The sequence below is a fragment of the Dipodomys ordii genome, unplaced genomic scaffold (genome assembly GCF_000151885.1).
Source record: "Dipodomys ordii isolate 6190 unplaced genomic scaffold, Dord_2.0 Scaffold332, whole genome shotgun sequence".
Taxonomy (NCBI): Eukaryota; Metazoa; Chordata; class Mammalia; order Rodentia; family Heteromyidae; genus Dipodomys; species Dipodomys ordii.
In genome coordinates, this window is record NW_012267548.1 from 7352 (window position 1) to 30690 (window position 23339).

The window sequence follows — 23339 nt, forward strand, 5'->3', positions numbered from 1 at the left end:
TGTGTTCTTATTTATTTCATATTATATATTCGTATTTGAGATCTAATTATCACAGGTGAGAGAACGCATTGACCCCTTCTCATTGTGAGCCAGACATACTTCTTTCAACATGATAGCTTGCATGTGTGTGTGTGTATGCACATGCCAGTTAAGGGTCACCAACTAATGGCCTCTTGCATTTATTTTACTTTTACCCTCAAGACTTGGGCTGTATTTCTTGATTCATTCATTTTGTTCTATTTCCTAGTGAATTGGAGATACATGTTTCCTGAGTTGCTAAGATTACAAGTGTGAGCCATCAATACCCTGCTCAATATTTCTTCACACTGCAAACTCATAATCCAGATTCTGATTTATTAAAGAAAATTACTAATAAACTTAAAACAACATCAAATACAGTGAAAGTAGGGGTTATACTGTGGGCGAGGGACATACAAAGCAACAAAGAAATAATCTTATAAATGTGTTAGAAACAATTGCATGAAAGAAAAAAAAATTTGAATACATATCTTAGGGTTCATTTCCCTAACATCACCTTATCTGACATTTTCTGCTTGACTCAGTGGAGGGGAAGGGGAAAAACAAATGGTTTAAATAGGGATACAGGTGGACCCATTGCAACAATGAGATGTAGAAGTCGTTATGTTGAAAATGAACTTTACAACTTTGGTGCGGGGCTGGGGGTGGTGGTGGGGGGAGGATGGGAAGGGAGGGGAAGGGGAAACAAAGGAGGAGGCTACAATGCTTGATAAGAAATGTACTCATTATCTTGCCCATGTAATTGTCACCCATCTGTACAGTATTTTCACAATAAAAAAACTTAAAACAACAAATTATCCATTTGTCTGTTCAAACTCTTCTATTTTATTTTCCAAACAATGAATATACATATATAGATATTTAGAGAGATAGATAGATTTCCCCTTCATTGAGTACTTACTCTTTGATACCACAAAATTTGATAGCTTTATAAGTCCAGTCTCTTCCTATCATTTTCTGGTAACACCTGAAATGGCTCCAAATTAGGCATTTTTTATCTCCTTCACTTCCTACCCTCACCTGTGGATATCTGTAAATTCCCAGCAATGTCCCAATCTGGTCAGATATTATTGCTGATGGTCCTGTAAGTACTGCTATAGACCTTCTGTCTCTCATACAGGAGTAGTTTGGACTCTCGTACTTCCCAAAGAGCCAAATGAAGGGATTCAGAAACAAAGGCCAACCTCTGAATTGAACATCATAGATATCAAATCCCAGAGTCAAGTTGTGTAAAAGAGAAGGGTTTTTGTTGATCTGCTCAATAGCAAAAGCCAAGGCCAAAACAAGCTGATAATCCTTTAAGATCCTGCATAATGAGCATAGAAATTGAGTCATTTTTTCCAAACATAACTTTGATGGTTTGAATACTTGCTTCTTGCCAATGAATATATTAAAGCACTATCCCCAGTTGGGATGGAATGCAAATGTAACGTCTTATGGATGTATACAGAATTAGGTAAGGATATGAAGGTAATTTTTCCATGAATGATATTGAGAAATGTATTTTTAAGCCATGAGAAAGAGCTCACTTCCCTTCCCCCCATTATCACATGAACCCCAGCAAAAACATGTTGTCTGTTGGATTAGGTTTTGGTGAGACTGCAAATATTTTGTTGCCTTTATCTTAGGGCAATTAGGTCCACCTGTGTGAAAAATAAATCTTGTGTTTTGAGTAACTACATTTATATTATGTACTTATGTGACAGTGCAGTATAATGAATAAACAATTTCAGAGCAACTTTCAGAAGCACAGGGTTGTTTTTGCCAAATGTGGGGCTTGAATTCCCGGCCTGGCTACTGTCCCTCAGTTCTTAGCTCAAGGTTAGCACACTCCACTTGAGCCAGAGAAGCACTTCTGGTCTTTTCTTTTTATTCAGTGCTGAGGAATTGAACCCAGGGCCATATTCATGCAAGGCAAACACTCTAACACTGAGCCAGCTTCCTAGCCTGCTAAGGGTACTTTTATGAAAGAACCTATGGCAGGGTGTGCTAACAGACTCAAAATATTGAACAGTTCTTCCAGCAATATGAACCAGAAAAAGAACTCAAATATGAGGTGAGGGAGTTTTATTATTATTTATATAACAAAACAAAAAGGATGTATCCAACTACAAGTAACTCCTATAGAGAGAGGAACCTCCAACATAGGTGATGAAGAGAGAATTGTAAGCAAGCTTTATATAGAAATCCCAATTCCAAGTCCATAACGGTTCAATGCTATGATCACAACTTTCTTCCCAGTATATTCAGATTGTAATACTGAAAAGAAATGAAGAGAAGAATAAAGAGGGTCAAAGAATTTTTTGTTTCTTTCTCTCTGTTCTGTCTGTGTGCAAGGGTCTGTTTGTGCCTGTACATATTCTAAAGAAATTAATATAATGAAAACAACAGGCATTGTTTTAAATTGGAAATAATGAAGGCAGGATGGAAATATAAAATGGATGACTCAACATTGAGTGTGGGTATATGTGAAAGCCTATCGTGTTAGTGAAGACTTCAAAACAGAACAGAAAAGTGAGCTTGAAGAAAAGTTGATTGAACATATTTCTATAGAGGTTTAAACTCTGTTATAATGAAGATGTGTGAAAAATATTTGTCAAAATTTGACAAGAATATTTTCCAAAAAGTAAGTATTACAGTTTTTGGGATTCAGTAGATGTTTGGGAATGCCAAAAATTTTAAATGCATGTTCTAAATGCATGTGAAAGAATTTAAAATTCCCTATGTAAACAAGGACACAATGGAAGATACCTAACAACGGAAGTATAATCAAAGTTTTGACCATAACATCTACAGTCTTATGAACAAGCTCTCACAAGTGAAGTACATATAAATGAAAGATTCTTTAGTCTAAAACTGAAATTGTACCCATACCTTACAGTTGGACCCCTGTTTTCCTAACTGCTGACTCCTCTGTAGAATTCATAGGAATCAGGAGAACATTCCATGAGACTTTTACAGTACTGAAGATAAAAATATCTAAATTATCCACTAGGATTATTGTATTACAAAGATATCCCTTAGTAATGTAAAAGGTATAAATACGTTCCCAGACAAGCTCAATGAAGAGAATGTATCTCCACCATGCCTTTCCTACAAGAAATATCAAAGTAAATTTTGAGTCTATGTACTACATGATTTCCATTTTTCTTTTGTTTATTCCTCCTTTGGTTTATTTCCTGTTGTCACTGAATTCTATTTTGGTATCCTGAGTATTGTATATACATTTATCTAAACTAGAGAAGGGAAGGCGAACAACAAAATAGTGAGACAAAGGACAAAGGGGAAACCAATGCAACAGCAATACTCACAAGACAATATGTAGGATAGGATCTGTACAAATTGTGGGGAGCTTGGAGGCATCAAGGAGGGAGGGAGATAAATGAGAGAGGGGGTTACAAGTTAAACAAGAAATGTGATCACTATCTTTTTTTATATAACTGTAACCCTTCTGTACAGCATCCTGACAATAAAGTGTAAAATATAGACAAAACCATTAATAATCAAGAAAAAGATACAAGGAAGGATACTCAACAAGTATAGAAACATCAAAACCCATCATAGAAAATGCTAAAAATCATGGAAAGTGAACAATTCAAACTGAGTAATCAGGAGGTCTTCAAAGAAATAAGAAAGGAAATTTCTTAAGTTCTAGGATTCAATGCAAATGAAGACATGAAATAACAACTCAATGGGGATACAACAAAGGGAGTGCTCAGAGAACAGTCCATATCCATTATTATTTGCATCAACAAATTAGAAAAATATTAGGTCAACACTTTACTGATGCATGTCAAAAATGGGCCTGATACTTCTAGGAAGGTGGTATGGTAACAGGTAAATTACCAAGCTATCTCTGACCAAATAGAGATTTAGGATTCCAGCACACACTCCACCTTATGAGATCCATACCAATCAAAGTTTAAATGGACAGTCATTCTAAGATAGAAGATATCCCACCACAATAATGCCAAAGCAGAAAACAGCAAGGCAGCATGCACACCCCCGCTGAACTACTGGATTCTAGGTCCTATTTTACCCCAAGACTATTCAGAGAGACTAAAAGGAGGAGAGAGACACCACACAGTGGGGGTGGGGTGGAGGAGATGTAGGATAGTAGGGAGTAAATCAAGAAAAGGTGTTAGACACTGCCACATGAGAACACAGAAGTCCCTCACCAAGACTTCGCTGTCCCATACTGGCCACATTGAGGGACCCTGGTCTTAGAACACCAGCTTCATTTGGTGACCCAAAGTGTCCTGACAGAATCCCTCTGCTAGCTGAAGAGGAGGGGAACATATTTGAAAAAAAAAACATACAAATTCTTTTCCCACCCCTTCTGCAGCTATAGAGGAAAGTCCGCTGGAATACATCTCTGCCCCTCTGTTAGCAAACTACAGCTCCCAACTCAAAACTCCTGCTGGCTGACAGCAACAAGGCACATAGCCAGGGAAGCATCTGGGGAAAGAACACCAGGACCTGTCCTAGAGCCAGCAAAGAACCCAATTCACCCTAAATCTCCCATGTGTGGTCAGCAACACCCCTGGGAACAAATGCAGCCAGGGAGGTGCCTGGGAAAATAACACCAGGACCTGCTCTACACAGGAAATTTCTAAAAATTATTACATCCCCCATTATGTTCTCCATCCCAGCATCTCTGATGGGAACAGCTGCATTTAACTCCAGTAACAACTAGAATCAAGTTGTATCTGGCAACTGTGGATCTTCCTCTAAAGGATCCTAAGTCAGGCCATTTCTATGGAAATTGCAGTGCCGAACAGCCCTGATTTCTGACACAATGAGGTGAGAATCTGCTCTTATCATCTTTCTCTTCCTCAGTCTTCTGAGAATAAAAATCTCCAAGGTAAATATTCTGGGTCTACATATATGATGATTTGATATAGGTGTTTATAAAGGATGATTTGTTGTTTGTAAAACAAACACATAAGCTAACCTAAACAAGTACAAGAACCACATGATCATGTCAAAGATGCAGAGAAAACATTTGGCAAGATGCAATACCCATTTATGATAAAAGCTCTACAGAAGCTAGGAATCCAGGGAACAATCCTCAAGATGATAAAGGCTGTATATGACAAACCTAGATCCAGAAGGATACTTAATGTGGAAAAGTTAAACCCGTTCCTTATAAACTTGTGAACAAAACATGGATGCTCACTCTATCCACTCTTCTTCAAGGAAAGGCTGGGATTCTTAGCAAGAGCAATAAGGTAGGAGAAGCACATAAAGGGAATCAAAATAGAAGAAGAAATAAAGCTATTCATATTTGCAGATGTTATGATCCCGTATTTAAAGAATCCTGGAGATTCCCCAGGATTCCTACTGAGTTGATTCAAAACTCTGGCAAAGTAACAGGGCATAAAATCAACCCACAAAAGACAGTAGCATTCCTGTGTGCCAACAATGAGGTGAGTGATACTGAAATCAGAAAAGCAGTTCTGTTTGTAATAGCCTCACAAAAATAAAATGCTTTGGAATTAACCAAAGATGGGAAGCATGTATATTATGAAAACGTAAAGACTCTTCTTTGTGGACTGTGTGGATTATTTCATTCTGATATACACCCACTTGCCAATGCTTTCTTGAGGACCATAATAGGCAGGTACTGTAGTATGAGCCATATCTCCAGCCCCTCTTTGCATTGAGTATTTTTGTGATAGGATCTTGCTTTTGCTGTATGCCCATTCCTGGGCTATAGTCTTTCTATTGATGCTTGCTGCCACAGCTGGAATGACAGGCATATGAACCAATATTCAGTTTCTTCTATTTACATAGAATCTGAGGATATTGTATTTAGCCTGGACAGTCTTGGGATCACAATCCTCCAGATCTCAGCCATCATTCTCAGAACACTCACAAAAATAGCTTGAATAAAAGACATGTAGCATCATATCCAGCTTTTGATTAAGAGGGGTCTAATGAAAATTGTGCCTGTGAACTGTGTCTGTGAACTGTGATCCCAATCTTAGTCATATGAGCACCTTGCACTACAATCATGAGCCTCCTGGCCTGGATCAGTTCTTTAGTGTGCTGGATATGGAAGCCAGAATCTAAACCTGAGCCAAAGACTAGGAAGTATTCCTTCAGTTTTTCTCTCCTTTCTTAAGCTATTGCAGTACAACTTAGAAAATCATTACCAGTGTCTGTTGCTTCAAGTGTTTCCCTTATATATCTAACTGATAGTATCATACTTGAATCTCTAAAGTTGAGGACATTAATGGAATGACAGGGAACTATTTCCAGTCGGCTACAAGTGGCAATGCAGTTTGACAAACAAAATTTGTTACAGAGCAATATTGTGTCCACGACTGAAGCTATGTGGGATTGTTCTGGATCATCTATTATGTTTACTGGTTTCCAGATGTTCTTAGTACCAGTGTCAACGTGACTTTGTTTCAGTGGTTGTGCAGTACAGTTTGAAATTAGGTTTCCCATATTTCCAGCATTGTGCTTTTTCCTCATGGTTTTGTTCTTTTATTGTGAGAATCCACACAATTTTTTTTGTTTTTGGGTCCAGTCATGGGGCCTGAACTCTGGGCCTGGGCGCTATCCCTCGGTTCTTCAGCTCAAGGCTAGCGCTCTACCACTTGAGCCACAGGGCCACTTCTCACTTTTTTCTTTTTGCTTATGTGGTGTTGGGGAATTGAACCCAGGGACTCATGCATGCAAGGCAAGCGCTCTACCACTGAGCCACCGTCCCAGCCCATCCACACAAATTTAAAGAGATTATTTTTTTATTTTGTGAAGGTCAACATTGGAATTTTGAAAGGAAATGAATCTGTGAGTTTCTTTTTGAATCGGGCATTTCAACAATATTCGAACTCATCATTGAAATGGGATGTGCTTCCTGTTCTATTATCTTCTCTAATTCTTTCTACTACATCTGACTGGTTTTCAAGTTTGACATAAATCTTTGATGCCTTATGTTGAATTTTCTTAAGACATCTGTAGAGGCTGTGGCAGACAGTTAAGTACAGTGGTGTCTTTCTTCAGCAGTTTAGGTTGGTATAAAGCCTTCTGCTGGCGTCTTTATGACATTGAAACTATGACATATCATTTCTTTGCAATTGAGAGCATGTTTGCCTGAATATGTTATGTGTGAATCCAACCTCTAAGTACAATGCCCTCATAATTTTAGTTGACAATTCAGAGGCATAGCCTTTTCTGGCCATTTCACCATTCACATGACATGGCATCATCTCATGCAATCCAGTTGCCTCATCCCAAACGACTTTCATGCAAATAGTTTCTTGACACAGACTTAGGACAAACTACAACCAAGATAATTCCGTCTCTGGGGCCTCCTCACTATCTGTGGTCTTGGATGAAATCACAGCACCTGCAGTGAAGAAGGCAAATTTACAAACATGTTTTCTAACTCATGTTTTTCATCCTGAGGCAAGGCTACAAATGCAGAGGCCCTGGGAATACTCTTACACATTACTTCTAGGGACTCACTAGAGGCTTTAATTAGAGGTGAACCATAGTATAGATCTTGGTCAATAAAAAAGGCATATATGCACATATACATAACTGAAACTCTGGGCCTTACTTCCTGTCAGCTTTTCTGCTTGGCAGAGGATTCAGGGATGTGCATTTTGGCTTTCACACTCCTCCTTCTCCATGTTCCTCTCCCTGTCAGGTCCCTGGCTGGAACTAGCTGCTTTTCTACAATGAAGCAACGAGCGCACATGGATGGAGATGTGATGATTGCTGGGTTTTTTCCTCTCTACACTTTGGGAATAGATCACAGTCACAGTCATATTTCCAGGCAAGAAGAGAACAAGATGTAAGTAATTCAATATTTTACTTCCGTTACTGTTTTATTCTGAGGATGTTTGACTGGTGAGGGAACTGTGGGTGCCTGCATCAATGATCTCTGTCTTGTCCATACTGACTTCTATCCCTATTGCCTCCAGAGCAGCCTAGTTTCATTATTTTGTCTTTCATGTCCTGATATGAGATTTTATGCCAGTTGCAGGAGAGGACTCCATTTCCTACCATGTACCTTCTCCTTTTCAGGACTGAAAGTTCTTCACTTTACTCCAGCATGCCTATATCTCTTTCATTTCTTCTTTCATTGTGGAAAATGTAGTGATGTCATTACAATCCTGAGTCACTGGCATGATTTCTGTATTAGATGGATGCCACTTCATTTCCTTTTCCTCTATAACACAAGTCTGAGAACTTTTTTTAGTAACATGTATATTTTGAGAATGTTGATAAAATTTTTCATGGTGGCTCTTGCCTGTAATCCTAACTACTCATGGGGTTGATATCTGAGGATGGAGGTTTGAAGCCAGCCCAAACAGGAAAATCTATGAGAACTTTATCTCCAATTGTCCTGCCAAATGCTGGAAATGATGTTGTGGCTTAAGTGACAGTGTGTGAGCCTTGAGCCAAAAAGCACAAGAACAGTGTCCAGGCAGTGATTTCATGACCTAGAACCAGTGTACACATGTGCATATGCACACTCACACAGAGTTGCATACATACAGAATCTTAGTGTCCACAAGCAGTAACTTTTACAAATTAAGCCTTGTGGTATTGTTTCATGTCAGATATGCTCCACAACCCAGGTGTTACCAGGCAGGTCATTGTTATGAAAGATTACTTCTGGGGGAATTTTATGTGCCCAAGATGAGTTCTTCTTTACTTGTGCACATGCATATTATTGATGCTTCATCTGTAATACTGTATCTCATTAATAAGTGGTTATACTAAAAGACAAAAAAGAAAATTGACTAAACAGAACTTCAAGAAATTCTAGCAAACTATCTGATTTCTATTGCAAAAGAAAATGTCATTGTCTCCATCATCAGCACTGCTTTTTAAGTGCTGATATGACAATTATAGCCAGAGGCAGCTGCCCAAAATTGAGAGCACAGATCTCAGTATAGGAATTACTCTCTTCTGTACTATAGAAGATACATGTCTTCATTTTATATGTCAGTAATATGTTTAGTGCAATTAGACATCAGTAGGTGAGAGATTTGACTGAAATCTATTCTCACTGATGTTAGCTGATGTTTGCCAATTTTGATATACTTTGGTGCTTGTGCCAAATACCTGGTTCATGTTGCAGTTCCACACTGTATATCACATGCTTTGAGTTTATTCACTCCGTATTTTATAACAATGTATTTTTTATTTTTGTTGGTCATGGGGCTTGAACTCTGGTTCTGGGCACAGTCCCTCAGCTCTTTAGCTCAAGATTAGCACTCCACAACTTGAACCATAGTGCCTCTTCCAGTTTTCTGAGTGGTTTTTGGAGATAAGGGTCTCACAGCCTTCCCTGCTTGGGCTGGCTTTGAACCATGATCCTCAGATCTTAGCCTCCTGAGTAGCTAGGATTACAGGCATGAGCCACTACACCCGGACTTTTATAACCATTTTGTAAGTGTTTATAATCATTTTTCTCTCTCATGTCTCTAAATTATTTTACTCATTTTCACTTTTCTTAGGTAGCTAGGAATAAGATGTTGGTAACTGGCTTACATTGGATTCTTGCATGTATTTTTATCTCAAACCTTATACTCTACCACTATACCTCTACTTCTAGCTTTTTATTGGTTGACCTCACATAAAATGTGCCATGGACTTTTCTGTGACAGCTCACTTTGACTCAGGATCCTTAGCTGTCTGTTTCTTGTTTAGGTGGGATTGCAGGTCTAAGCCACCAGTATAGACAGATTTAATTTCTGGTAAAATGTCCAATCTTTCATTTTTATATACCATTACTCAAACTGTAATTTTTGTTAATGTTAATGAATAAGTAATGAATGTCCTGAATATCCAAATGATTGAACATCAGTTTTCTGTTGTGATTTTCTATTTCTAATTTTTAAATGTCCTTTCCTTGATTGGATTTTTTTCTATTCTAATATTTAATTTTTAGAACTGTTTTTCACTATATTATTCATTCTCTCTGAGATGTTTAGCTAGCAAGATTTTTAACTATTCATTTGGCTGTTGCACCATTTCTTTCATTGTACTGAAGCTTTTCAATTGGACACAAGCACAGTTTCTTTACATTTCCAATGCCTGGGTGGAAGATATGGCCTTGTAATTGAGACAAAGAATCTGCCATTTAATCAACCCAGAGAATATTCCTATTCTTTTATTGACTTTTCTTGAAGTTACCTGTGTATTTATATTTCCTCTCTTTTTCACTATTACTTGCAAACTTCAAGTTTCTATTAAGAAATAATCAATTTTGAGATTAAAAAATATATGGTCTACATTGAGTGTTTCACACAGTCACACCCAGCATCAGAATGCCACTGCTGGTGAACGGTGTCATGTTTGGGCCATGTGTTATTTGAAAACTACCAAGAATCATGTCTATTGTTAGAATAACTTTATAGTCTTCTATTTCTTTGATCCATGTGTCTGTTTTTATCAGAATGTTTTCTCCTATTATAAGTAAAGAACTGGTACAGGGACGCTTTCCTGTAGTTATTGTGTCTTAAAATAGCTCTGGCTAATGGAAGGCTTCCTTGTTCATAAAATTAAGTTTTGCCTTTTTATCTTTGAAGGACGTGATAGAAGTTTTGATATAGACTTACTGAATCTTCTATAGATTGTTTTTCAATAATACAGCTATTTATATCCTACGATTCTGTCATGCAGAATAAGGGAGGTGTGGGTTCATATGTAGAATTTTATGGCTAATCTATTTTAAGGTTAATGATTTTCACCTCAGTTTTATCACCCTGTTGTTCTTGTAGAATGTCATTTTTGCTTTCTTGATTATTGGCATTTTGTTTTAGTCTCTACTTTTTCTTCTACTTGATTATTTCATTCCTTCCACCAATTTTGGGTTTGTTTTTCTAGTAGCTTGAGATGCAGCATAGGTTCTTTAGTACAGCTACTCTACTCTGATTTCAGCAAAGGTTGTTAAAGTTTCATTTCATTGCTCTTTTTCTATATCTATAGATTCTGATAATCCATTTTCATTTATATTTATACCAAATATTGGTAAACTTCTTGAACTTTGCCATGAAAAACAAGTTATTGATCCATTTAGAGTTGATTCTGTTGCAGGATGATATATATGGATCTAGCTTTATTTTTCTACAAGTGATTAACCACATTTTTAGCACCATTTACTGAAGAGGCTGTCTTTCTTACATTTGATTTTTTAGCACGCTTATCAAATTTTAGATGGCTATAGGTCTGTGGCTTCATTTCTGGGTGTTCAGTTCTATTCCACTAGTCCTCAGGTCTGTTCTTGTGCCAATACCTAGATGTTTGGATTACTGTGGCTTTGTAGTAGCTTGAAATTTGGTATTGATCTTCCTCCAGCACTGTTCTTTCTGTTAAGGATTGTTTTTGATCATCAAGGTTTTTTATTGTTCTATATGAATTTTTGGATTGCTTCTTCTATTTCATTGAAGAATGAGGTTGGAATATTGATTGGTATCACATTGAACATGTAGATAGCCTTGGGAAATATTGCCATTTTCACGATGATGATTGTTCCAATCCAGGAGCATGGAAGCTTTTTCCAATTTCTATGTTCTGATTTGATTTCCTTTTTCAGTTTTATAAAGTTATCATCATATAGGTCCTTCACTCCTTTAGTAAGGTATTTTACTTTTAGAGGGGCTATTACAAAAGGAGTCGCTTGTCTGATTTCAGCCACCCTCTTCTCATTGTTGACATACAGAAAAGCCATTGATTTTTGAGGATCAGATTCAAAGCAGACACTCTGAAAACATTCCAAGATAGAGTAGGAGAAACCTTAGGTCTCCTTGGCACAGTCCAAATTTTTCATGATAGAGACCCAGAAACAAAACGTATCGAAGAAGGTTGGACAAATGGGATTGCATGAAGCTGCAGAGCTTCTGCATGGCAAAGGACATAGCTAGCAATATCAATAGAAAGCCCATGGATTGGGAGAAGATCTTCACTAGCCATACAATGAACAAGGGTCTCATATCTAAAATATACGTGGAACTTAAGAAATTAAACCCCCAAATACAAATCCTCAAAGAAACAACTGCCCCATAAAAAACTGGGCTAAAGACTTAAAGAGAAACTCCTCTGAAGAGGAAAGAAGGATGGCCAATAGACACATGAAGAAGTGCTCAAGCTCTTTAGCCATAAAAGAAATGTAAATTAAAACACCATGGAGATTCCACTTCACCCCAGTTCAAGAACTCTAATAACAGCAGATGCTGGAGAAAATGAGGCCAGAAGGGAACCTTCGTGTATTGTTGGTGGGAGTGTAAAGTTGTTCAACCACTTTGGAAAGTATTATGGAGGTTCCTCATAAGACTCCACATAGAGTTCCTCTATGTCCCAGCACTCTCACTTTTGGGCATTTACCAAAAGATCACAATCAAGGCCATACTAAGGCTACCAGCACAACTATGTTTATTGCAGCATTATTTACCATAGCTAAGATATGCTCCTCAGTAGATGAATGAATCAAGAAAATGTGATTATATATATACATATATATACAGATATATATGTATATATATATATATATATAGATAGATAGATAGATAGATATATGCCTCCATCAGAAAAAATGGCATTGCACCATTTGTTAGGAAATGGAAAGACTTGGAAAAATTATATTAAGTGAAGTAAGCCAGGCCCAAAAAACATAGATCCCATGGTTTCCCTTATTTCCAATAACTAGTACATGTGTAGGACAAGCAGAAAATGCCCAAACCTATGTACACATGACCATATAAGATGATGTTAAGCAAAATGAACCACAAGATAGGGACAAAAATATCTTTTTTCTTTCTTGCTATTGATTCTAACATATTTATAATGTACCATGTGATTTTTTTGTTGTTGCTTTCTATATTCCTCTCCCATAGTATAACAACTGTTTTCACTATATTTGATGTAGGTGCCCTGCATCTTGTATATACGCTTCTCTAATTTGGGGAGGGGAAGCGAAAAAACAAGATGCTTAAATAATGATAAAGGCTGACCCATTGTAACAATGAGATGTACTAGACACTATGTTGAAAATGAAACTTACAACTAGCCAGGGCATGGTGTGGTGGAGTAGTTGTGGTGGTGGGAGGGAAAACAAAGGAGGAGGCACCAATGCATGTGGCAATAGAAATAAACAAACTCTCCCTCCACTTAAATAAGTATCTGAATCTCATTCATGACAAATTCCCTTCGTGTCCGTACCTAATTCTATATGGAAGCATAAGAGACCACATTTACATTCCATTCTAATTGGAGCAATATTTTAACATATTTATGGGGAAAGAAGCAAGCATTTAATGTATCAAAGTCTTAAGCTTTGAAATACTCTTCAATTTCTTTGCTCATTATGCAGGTTTATCTTCAAGAACTATCAGTGTGTTTTGGCCTTAGCTTTTGCTATTGAGGAGATAAACAAAAACTCTGATCTTTTACATAATTTAACTTTGGGATTTGATATCTATGATGTTCACTTCAGAGCTTGGACAATGTTTAAGAATCCCTTCATTTTTCTTTTTGGGAAGTATAAGATTCCAAACTACTCCTGTGTGAGAGTCAGCAAGTCTATAGCAGTAATTACAGGACCATCAGGAATAACATCTGACCAGATTGGGACATTGCTAGGACTCTACAGATTTCCACAGGTGAGGGTGAAAGGTGTGAAAGTTTAGAAAAACATCTAATTTGGTGGCCATTCAGATGTTAGAAGAGAAGGATAGGAAGAGATTCTACTTATGAACCAATCAAATTTTGTAGTATGGAGTAACTACTCAAAGTTAGTCGGGAATATATTCTTATACTTTGGAAAAACTGATGAAAGATTTGAGCAGATAATTAGATAATTTATTTTTTTCAATCCTTATCAAAAATTTTCTTTAATAAACCAGGAAATGGAAAAGGGCTCTACAATGTAAGGATATGCTGAGCAGGGTACTGATAGCTCACACCAATAATCCTACCTAATCAGGAAATTTGTATCTCCAATTAACCTGCAAAGAATACAAGGTGAATGTGTGACTCCATTGGTACAGCATTGTGCCCCATATTGTCTAGTATGTACATACACACAAACACACACACACACACACAAACACGAAAGATATTATGTTGAATGAAGTAAATCTAGCTTGTTTGTGGCCCTGCACTGACTGTCTACTACACACACACACACACACACACACACACACACACACACGAGAGATATTATATTGAATGAAGTAAATCAAGTTCAGAACAAGAAAGTGTAAATGTGTCATCTCTTATGTGAAAGTTAGATCTAAAAGATGAACATGTATTATGAAATAAATATGAAAAACACTTAGCGATTTGCACAGTCACACACACACACACACACACACACACATATATATATATATATATATATATATATATATATATATCATCAATCTGATTGAAGTGTGGTATACAAAGGGATGCAAGTCCATGGGGAAACATTTCTGATCTACTGACAGTGTAAAAAATGAACACAAAGCATATCTTGTAAATGCAGGGTAAGTGTTAAGGAATAAATGCAAAAGAATAGGGAATGGATAGGGGGGGGAAACATAATATTCAGTGGTCATGTGGGAGTGACTGAGTTTGATATAGATAGGAAAAGTTGATGGAAATAGTGACAAATATCAAGACACAATTGACAAGTCAATTGATATATTGTACAATTATTCAAAAGCAATTAAATTATTTTTTAAAAAATTAAAACAAAACCTTCCTTCCATTTCAACTAGTTCTTTACAGAATTCAAGGCTGTGATTGTGGTGCATGGCAATCTTCTCATTCATGGCATGTCCAATTCTTTTCCCCTTTAGTTTACCTTTGGGCCTTTTGATCATGCCCTGAGTGACCATAACAAGTTTCCTGCTCTCTATCAGATGGCCCCAAAGGACACATCAATAGCCACTGCTATAGTCTCCTTACTGCTTCACTTCAGCTGGAACTGGGTGGGACTGCTGACCTCACAAGATGAGAATGCTTCATGGGTTCTTGCTGAATTAAAAGAAGAGATGGCCAAGAACAGAGTTTGTATAGCCTATGAGCTAGTGATGTCAACCCAAGACGCATCACATATATTCAAACTCGTAGCAGTTCATAAAGAGATAAATGTATCTTCAGCAAATGTCATCATCATATATGGTGATAATGATTCCCTGATAGCTTTAATGGTATTTATTGAGCAAATATTTATGCATGGTAAAGTTTGTATCGTGAACTCACAGTGGGATTTCACCCTGAAAAGGAGATATTTCATGCTAGGCTCATTGCATGTACCCTTTATTTTCACACATCATCATGTAGATGTTTCTGGATTCACAGATTTTGTCAAGGCAGTTAAACCTTCCAAATACCCAGAAGACATTTTTCTTGCAAGGCTGTGGTTTCTCTCTTTTAATTGTTCAGATGTTGAGTCTGACTGTGTAACATGGGACAACTGTGCTCATGATACCTCTTTGGATTTGTTGCCTGCATGCACTTTTGACATGACTATGTCTGTGGATAGTTACAATATATACAAAGCTGTGTATACAGTTGCCCAGGCTCTCCATGAGATGCTTCTTCATCAAACAGAAGTTCAAACAATGGGGAATAGAAAAGGAGTACTGCCTTCCTCTGTGCAGGTAATTTCTTCGATGTTGGAGTACACACACACTGTGAGCAAAGGCACTTTCTAGAGAGGTATCTTATAATGAAATAAAATATGTCTGTATGTATGAATGTGTTTCTGTCTATATATGTGTGTGTGTGTGTGTGTGTGTGTGTGTATGCATACATCTATCTATGTGTATGTTCGTATTCATATGACATACATATCTTGGTTGCTGATATTAATGTGTATATGTTTCAGTATTTTAAATAATTTTATGAAACATTAAATTTTTCCTGTCTATTATCAGAAACTATTGGAAGTACAAAATTAAACAAATATAGATCCACACTTAAACCCTAAAATACTTCATGTCCTTTTCATATCCTGTGCAATTTTTCACGTTTCAATATTTTTGAAGTATGCTACACATATGTTGATATGCTGTAAAGAAAACAACAGCCAGTAGCAAAGATAAAATATATTCCATATTTCTGGCTTTTATTCTGCTGATGTGGTACTGAGGAATCGAACCCAGGGCCTCATGCATGCAAGGCAAGCGCTCTACCACCGAGCCACCTTCCCAGCCCCTACATTCCATCTTAATATAAATTAATTTTAGCCAGGGCAGGGGCTTATATACAGTGCCTGGGCTATGTCTCTGATTCTGTGTTCAAGGCTACTTCTCAATCACTTGAACACAGCACCACTACCTGCTTTTCCTGAGACAAAACTGGAGACAAAATTCTCACTGACTTATGAACTAATGAGTTACCAATAAAGTTGATATGTTTGTAGCTAGTGTTTTGAAAACTGTAAATTCAGCTATTTCTCTATGAGTTTCTTCAGTCATAGCAAAAGCTGATTTGCTGAAAATAATCATTCATGCTTTTCATAAGTGACCGAGCTTAATAAACTTTTGATATTAAACGTTTAGCATGCTCATACTATAGATATTCACAAGAGTGGTTGTGGCAAGCTGTAGCAGAATGATTTTTTTCTGAAAAACCTCCTCCTACTCATTTTCTGAGTAATCAGAAAAGGTTATTTTTTTACAAAGATTTTTTTTATTTTTCCATAGGTGTCTCTAGTGTGTCTAATCTCTGAATTCAGAATCAGAAGTTAAAGGCAATCAGGAGCTTTTAATATTTCAAGTTTTCTGTCTTAACTCTGGGATATACCTGACCAAAAGATGTCTTCTTTTAGCTGCACACTTTTCTGAAGAACTTCCAGTTTTATAATCCAACTGGAGATCAAGTGATTTGGGGTGAGAAAAGGAAATTGGAGCCAGAGTATGATATTCTAAACATTTGGAATTTTCCAGAGGGTCTTGAACTTGAGGTGAAAGTAGGAAAGTTTTCGCCATATGATCCACATGGCAATCAACTGTCTTTATCTGAAGATATGGTAGAGTGGGCAATCGGAACTACAGAGGTGAGTTGAATCTAATCCTAATAATTTTAAGCACACACAAATCAACAAAATCACCCTTCAAATATGTACCTGGCTGAGTTCCAGCAACTTTCTCTTATAATGCTAGAGTCTAATAGAGCTGAGATGAGACTATTAGAGTAAACTCACACAGAAAAGTCTGTGAGACTCTTATCACCAATTAAACTCCAAAAATCTGGAAGTAGGGCAATGGCTAGTAGAGTGCTATACTTGAGCAAAAAATAGCTCAGCTCCAATGCCTAGCCCTCAAGCTCAAGAGGCAGGATGAGAAACAAAAGTGTTAAATTTGCTTCTTAATGTTGATTTTGAATAGTGTCCGTGGGATTCTAACACTGATAAAATATGTGGTGAGGTAATTTATGTGGTTGAAAGTTTTCTTTTACTCCCTTCTGTGGAGATTCATTTAATCATTAATTGACCTGTTACTTAAATATCTTTGATTAAAGGAATCATTGAAGGCATCTGTGACAAGATTCTAATGTCATGGCTATGGGAAAATGAAGAGAAAGATAAGATATTCACATAACACTAGAAAGCAGAGGTCTCCTCCTTGCTCTTGACCATATAACAGACAAGTAGGAGACAACATATACTGACATGAATTCAAGGAAATCCTATAGGGCAGTACACTAGAAATTACATTCTCACCACTACTTTCCACCTTTTAAAAATCACATACCTTCCAATAATTCAAAAGGCTAGAAATCAAGATTGAATGACATAGCCTTTGGGACTCATGGAATATGGAATGTATAACATAATTAAATAATTGAACTGTACTCACTTGCTTAAAACATTTTGCTTAAACATCCCATTTAAAGGGAATGGTTTGTTGTAGTGTTTGCTATGGTTCTGAACAGTTACTGTCACATCCCTGCCTTTCCTCAGACTCCTCACTCTGTCTGCAGTGAGAGCTGTGGTCCTGGATTCAGGAAATCTCCTCAGGAGGGAAAGGCTGCCTGTTGCTTTGATTGTACACCTTGCCCAGAAAATGAGATTGCTAATGGGACAGGTGAGTCCATGAGTTATAAACATTTTTTTATTTCTCCCTAGTTTTCATCAATCCAAACAAGTCAATGCAAAAACTGTGTATTAGGATTATAGTGCACATTCTCCTGTTTTCTGTTAATAAACAAATTCTGATAAGTGGTGGATTTCTACTGGAAATATGATAGAACATGGCTTTGAATTACATATTTAGTAAAATATTACAGTATATTGCAGGCAAAGTTATCTCCAGGAATCCTTCTTACCACTAATCCTTAGGATCAGTCTAAACTCTAAAATGAAATTAAATATAAATCTTTGGAGTTTATTGTTTTTTGTTTTTTGTCAGTCGTGAGGCTTGACCTCTGGGCCAGAGCACTGTCCCTCAGCTCTTCAGCTCAAGGTGAGCATTCAACCACTTGAGCAACAGCACCACTCCTAGTTTTCTGAGTGTTTATTGGACATAAGAGTTTCATGGACTTTCCTGCCTGGGCTGGCTTTGAACCGAGATCCTCAGATCTCAGCCTCCTGAGTAGCTAGGATTATAGGCCTGAGCCACTGGCGCCCAGCTAACATAAATCTTATAAGGAGAGTGTTCATCTCAAATCTTTCATTTTACCCACATGAATTTTACATATCTTTATTTCTCAGTGCAAACCACTCTTCTTGACAAGGGGCAAGGGCTCAGTAAACTAGAATAAATTTTAAGAAGTGAGCATGACTATAGAGTGTCCAAGAGTGATCAATCTGTTTCAACAACTTAACAGGTGAGCAGGCAAGAGAAACATAATGAAATCAAACCAAGGATAATATAACACAGAGTAAAATAAATGTCTTACAGAAACATGTATGGTAACGTAAGCTGTATAATTAAAAGGTTAATATGATTGCAGTACTCTTGAGAATGAGAAAAGTGTAAATTTTTAATAAGATATTGCAATACCTCAACTGTTATATTATCAACACATGTGAGTGTCATTGAGCAAAAAAAATGTTTAAGAAAAAAGCCCAAATAAAGAAGAATATATAAATAAATAAGAAGATAAAGACTTCACCTAAGTAAAAAGTGTCCTCAATTCTTTGAAGGAAACAAGGTTATTAAAAGTAAGTAATGGTAGTAAACTTTTCTCACCAGATAGAGAGAAATGTCTGCAGTGTTCAGATCATCAGTATGCCAACACACAGAGGACTCAGTGTTTGTTGAGAGCTGATAGTTTCCTGGGTTTTGGAGATCCCTTGGGCATGGCTCTGGTTGTCATGGGCCTATGCTTTTGTAAGCTCACTGCAATTATTCTTGGAATATTTTGGAGACACCATGACACTGCCATTGTCAAGGCCAATAATAGGGCTCTCAGCTACATCTTGCTCATCTCCCTCATCTTCTGTTTCCTCTGTTCTTTGCTCTTTCTTGGCCGTCCCAACACAGTCACCTGCATCCTGCAGCAGATCACATTTGGGGTTGTGTTCACTGTGGCTGTTTCCACAGTGTTGGCCAAAACAGTGACTGTGATTCTAGCTTTCAAGGCCACTTCCCCAGGGAGAAGAATGAGGTGGCTGCTGGTATCAGGGGCTCCTAACTTCATCATCCCTATTTGTACTTTGATCCAACTGACACTTTGTGGATTCTGGCTGGGAAGCTCTCCTCCCTTTGTGGAAACAGATGCACATTCTGAACCTGGCCACATCATCATCCTGTGCAACAAGGGCTCCCTCACTGCCTTCTATTGTGTCCTGGGATACCTGGGTTCTCTGGCTCTGGCCAGCTTCACTATGGCTTTTCTGGCCAGGAACCTGCCTGACACCTTCAATGAAGCCAAGTTCCTGACCTTCAGCATGTTGGTGTTCTGCAGTGTGTGGCTCACTTTCCTTCCTGTCTATCACAGTGCCAAGGGGAAGATCATGGTGGCTGTGGAGGTCTTCTCCATCTTTGCCTCTAGTGCAGGACTCTTAGGCTGCATTTTTGTCCCAAAGTGTTACACCATCTTGTTAATGCCAAAAAGAAATTCTCTGCATGGCTTCAGTGATAAAAGACATAATAGTAGAAATAAGCATTCTTAAGATTAAGCACATAGTTTTGATTAGTATTCACAAGGTCTGATCTAATTCTGCAATCATAGTTTATATTATGAAATGTATACTTCAAAGACTAAGGATCTACTGTGCATTTTCCTAACAGTGGTAGTCACAAGTGATGGTGATCACAATTTAATCTGGAATTTTGCTTCTATATTTGGTTCCACCTTTTCAATCTACACTCAATTCTATTATTCCCTCTTCTTAATGTCTTTTCCCTCTTGTCTTTTTCAACAACTCTTCTAAATTTTTCAGTATATTAACTTCCTGTTTGCACACCACCATTTTGGAGATTCCTCAAATCCATTTCATTAATATTCTCTTCTTCACAAATTTACATCTTTTAATGTGGTCCTTAGGAAATGTATTGTTCAATACTTGTATATTTCTACACACACGTTCACCTCTTAAAATTATCCTGAGTCTCTTTTGTAGGACCTTACTCTCAGTCCTGGTCTCTCTTTTTCTTTGTCTCTCTCTATATTCTTCTTTGTCATCCTCTTCCCTGTCACGCTGCTACCCTCATATATCTTAGAAATAACTTGTATATGCTATAAAAATACATTTTTATTTAAGGTTACAATGTATGAGATTTTTTTAATTTTCTCTTAAGATTAAAGTCTGTCATACATAGTAGTAAGCTCCTCCTTGCTTAGGTTTTTTTTTTATTTTTGGTTGAATAATCACTGTACATTAATTTGAGAGCAAGAATTTGAATTTTAAAAATATATTTTTTGTAATATCATCACCTGTTCCAACGGGAAATATTTTTAGTTGTCCCATTTCAATCCTCTTTATATGGCAAGCTTTACTTACTGTTTCATATAGGCTGATTTAGTAGGCTCCATATTATGTTTACAGAATTACATATTTAAAAGATTTAGACACAACTGCATTCATTTCTTCTCTGTTCAAGACGTCTTTACATGATTTTTTGTGATAATAATTTGATTCATTTATACATACTTATACTCATGGCCTATCCTGTCCTTTAGTTTTCACTCAAGGTTTCTTTACCACTTGAATGACGTCTCCATTGGTATTTGGTCTTTTACTGGAAATAAAAGTCTTGTACATTTACCTCCCCAGGCTGATTTTGAACTTCTTACATGTGCATTTCTAAAAGATACATGGCTAAGTAACTTACCATAGCTTTCTATAAATTAATTTTTAGTTGACACTAAAGCAATGTTTGGAAAGTATATTGTGTGCTTATTCTTTTGTTGTGGCATGATGTTAATTTTCCACTTCCTCATTATATTAATCAAGATATAATCAAAATGCTCATCAGATTCTATTGCATTTTTGACTATGTTCCTTGTTTATTCATTAATAGACTTGATTTTATATAATTGAATAAAATGCAGAACCCTCATTGTATAATGAGAAATCAATGTGGAAATATGTGGTTTCAGTGATTTTTCATATTATTTTGTAGTCCTTGCTAATTTTTTCTGAGTTAGGTTTTCAGTGATCTTACACAATACTTTTTCTCTTAAATGAAGTAATGAAAAGAATGTGCATATGTTTGGACGTATAAGTTGAAGTAAGATTGGATTAATGGGAGCCAAGGAGAAATTAAATGCATATAAGTAAAAAGATTATGCACAAATAGATAGAAGAACAGAGATAAGAAGGATAAAGGAAAATGTAGTCATGTAAAATATTTTTATTTTTGTGACAATAAAACTTTATTCATAGGAATCAGGCTGGACTTGGCCCTTGAGTCATGGTTTTCCTATCTTCCATGGATTTTGTGTGTGTGTGTGTGTGTGTGTACATCTGTATGTATGTGTCTGTATGAGTGTGTTTGTGTGTGTGTTATAAAAAGCAAATACTAAATGTTTTTATCAGATTTTTGTTACTTTAAAACAGTTTATATATCTACTATCAAACATTGGAAATATCACATGAGTGAAGAAGAATAAAGTAATAAAGGCCATTAGGATAATTTAAATTTTCACAGGAAATAAAATGTAATGGATAAAAGATAATTAGACAAAAGATATTATTTGGCCATATAAAACTAACATAATGAAACCCATTTTAACTATATACAATAGTAAAATCTTAAGGTAATAGAAAAAATAAATTTTAAGACAATCTACTTAGAGTTGGAAACATAAACTGTCTTTTGTCTATTAGGACCAAACTTTATTTTTTAATCTATTAAAATAAAATTAACAATGAGCTCAATGTTGATTTCACATATCCCTTCAAATGGTGGCTTCACAAAAACAAATACCTAGGACTATAAACCTAAGAAAGATCTGTAAATACCTCTACAATGGAGAGGAAAGCTATGATACAAGACAGTGGATAAGAAAATGGAAAGACACTCTGCGTTCAAAGTCTGAAAGAATTAACTATGTTTATTGCAGCATTATTTACCATAGCTAAGATAGGAACCAACCGAGATGGCCCTAAGTAGATGAATCGATCAAGAAAATGTGGTATATATACACAATGGAATTCTATGCCTCCATCAGAAAGAATGACATTGCCCATTTGTTAGGAAATTAAAGACTTGGAAAAAATTATATTAGGTGAAGTAAGCCAGGCCCAAAGAAACATAGGTCCCATGGTTTCCCTTATTTGCAATTACTAGTATATGTCTGAGACAAGCAGAGATAGTCAGATAAGTTGAAGTTAGACAAAATGAATCCCAAGATAAGCATTCAATTTTTTTTCTTTCTTGCGATTGTTTCTGACATATTTATAAGATGAATTCTTTGTTGCATTGTATGTCCCTCCCCCACGGTATAACCCTTGTTTTCACTGTATTTGATGTCGGTGTATTTTGTGGAGGGGAAGGGAAAAAACAAATTGTTTAAATAGGAATACAGGTGGACCCATTGCAACAATGAGATGTAGAAGACTTTATGTCAAAAAATGAACTTTATAATTTTGGCATGGCAGGGGAAGGAGGAGGGAGAGGTGGCGAGATGGGATGGGAAGGGGAAACAAAGGAGCAGGCAACAATGCTTGATAAGAAATGTACTCATTACCTTGCCCATATAATTGTAACCGCTCTGTACAGTAAAACAAAAATAACAAATAAAAAAGTAATAAATAAAAAAAGAATTAAAATTGTGAAAGTGGCTATATTCCTCAAAGTTACTGCACATTCAGTGTTATTCCACTGAAAATTACAGTGAATTTTTGAAGAAACATAAAAAGGTGCTAAGCCAAAATCCAATGGGAA

The 23339-nt window shown here is 36.6% G+C and overlaps 2 protein-coding genes across 2 annotated transcripts in view; one reads left to right on the top strand and one right to left on the bottom strand.

The window, feature by feature from the left end:
• LOC106001604 (vomeronasal type-2 receptor 116-like) overlaps nt 1-2965 on the bottom strand; it is a gene marked incomplete at its 3' end in the record, with an annotated part of 9410 nt that extends 6445 nt beyond the window's left edge. Inside the window, exons 1-2 of the mRNA XM_013036649.1 lie at nt 2919-2965; nt 1060-1345 (exon numbers count right to left, since the gene is read on the bottom strand). Coding sequence (XP_012892103.1) covers nt 1060-1345; nt 2919-2965 — 333 coding nt within the window. The remainder of the gene's footprint in view (nt 1-1059; nt 1346-2918) is intronic.
• A 2498-nt stretch (nt 2966-5463) lies between these two features.
• Nucleotides 5464-20119, top strand: LOC106001605 (vomeronasal type-2 receptor 116-like). Its single transcript, XM_013036651.1, has 7 exons — nt 5464-5468; nt 7703-7849; nt 13379-13667; nt 14850-15203; nt 16829-17056; nt 17963-18086; nt 19197-20119. The coding sequence occupies exons 1-7, from the start codon at nt 5464-5466 to the stop codon at nt 20117-20119; spliced, it is 2070 nt and encodes a 689-aa protein (XP_012892105.1).
• Nucleotides 20120-23339: the final 3220 nt, after the last annotated feature.

Coding starts and splice junctions, on each gene's coding strand:
- LOC106001605 (XM_013036651.1), top strand. Junction 13,668..14,849: donor GACTCTACAGATTTCCACAG/GTGAGGGTGAAA, acceptor TTTCCCCTTTAG/TTTACCTTTGGGCCTTTTGA. Junction 18,087..19,196: donor TGAGATTGCTAATGGGACAG/GTGAGTCCATGA, acceptor TTTTCTCACCAG/ATAGAGAGAAATGTCTGCAG.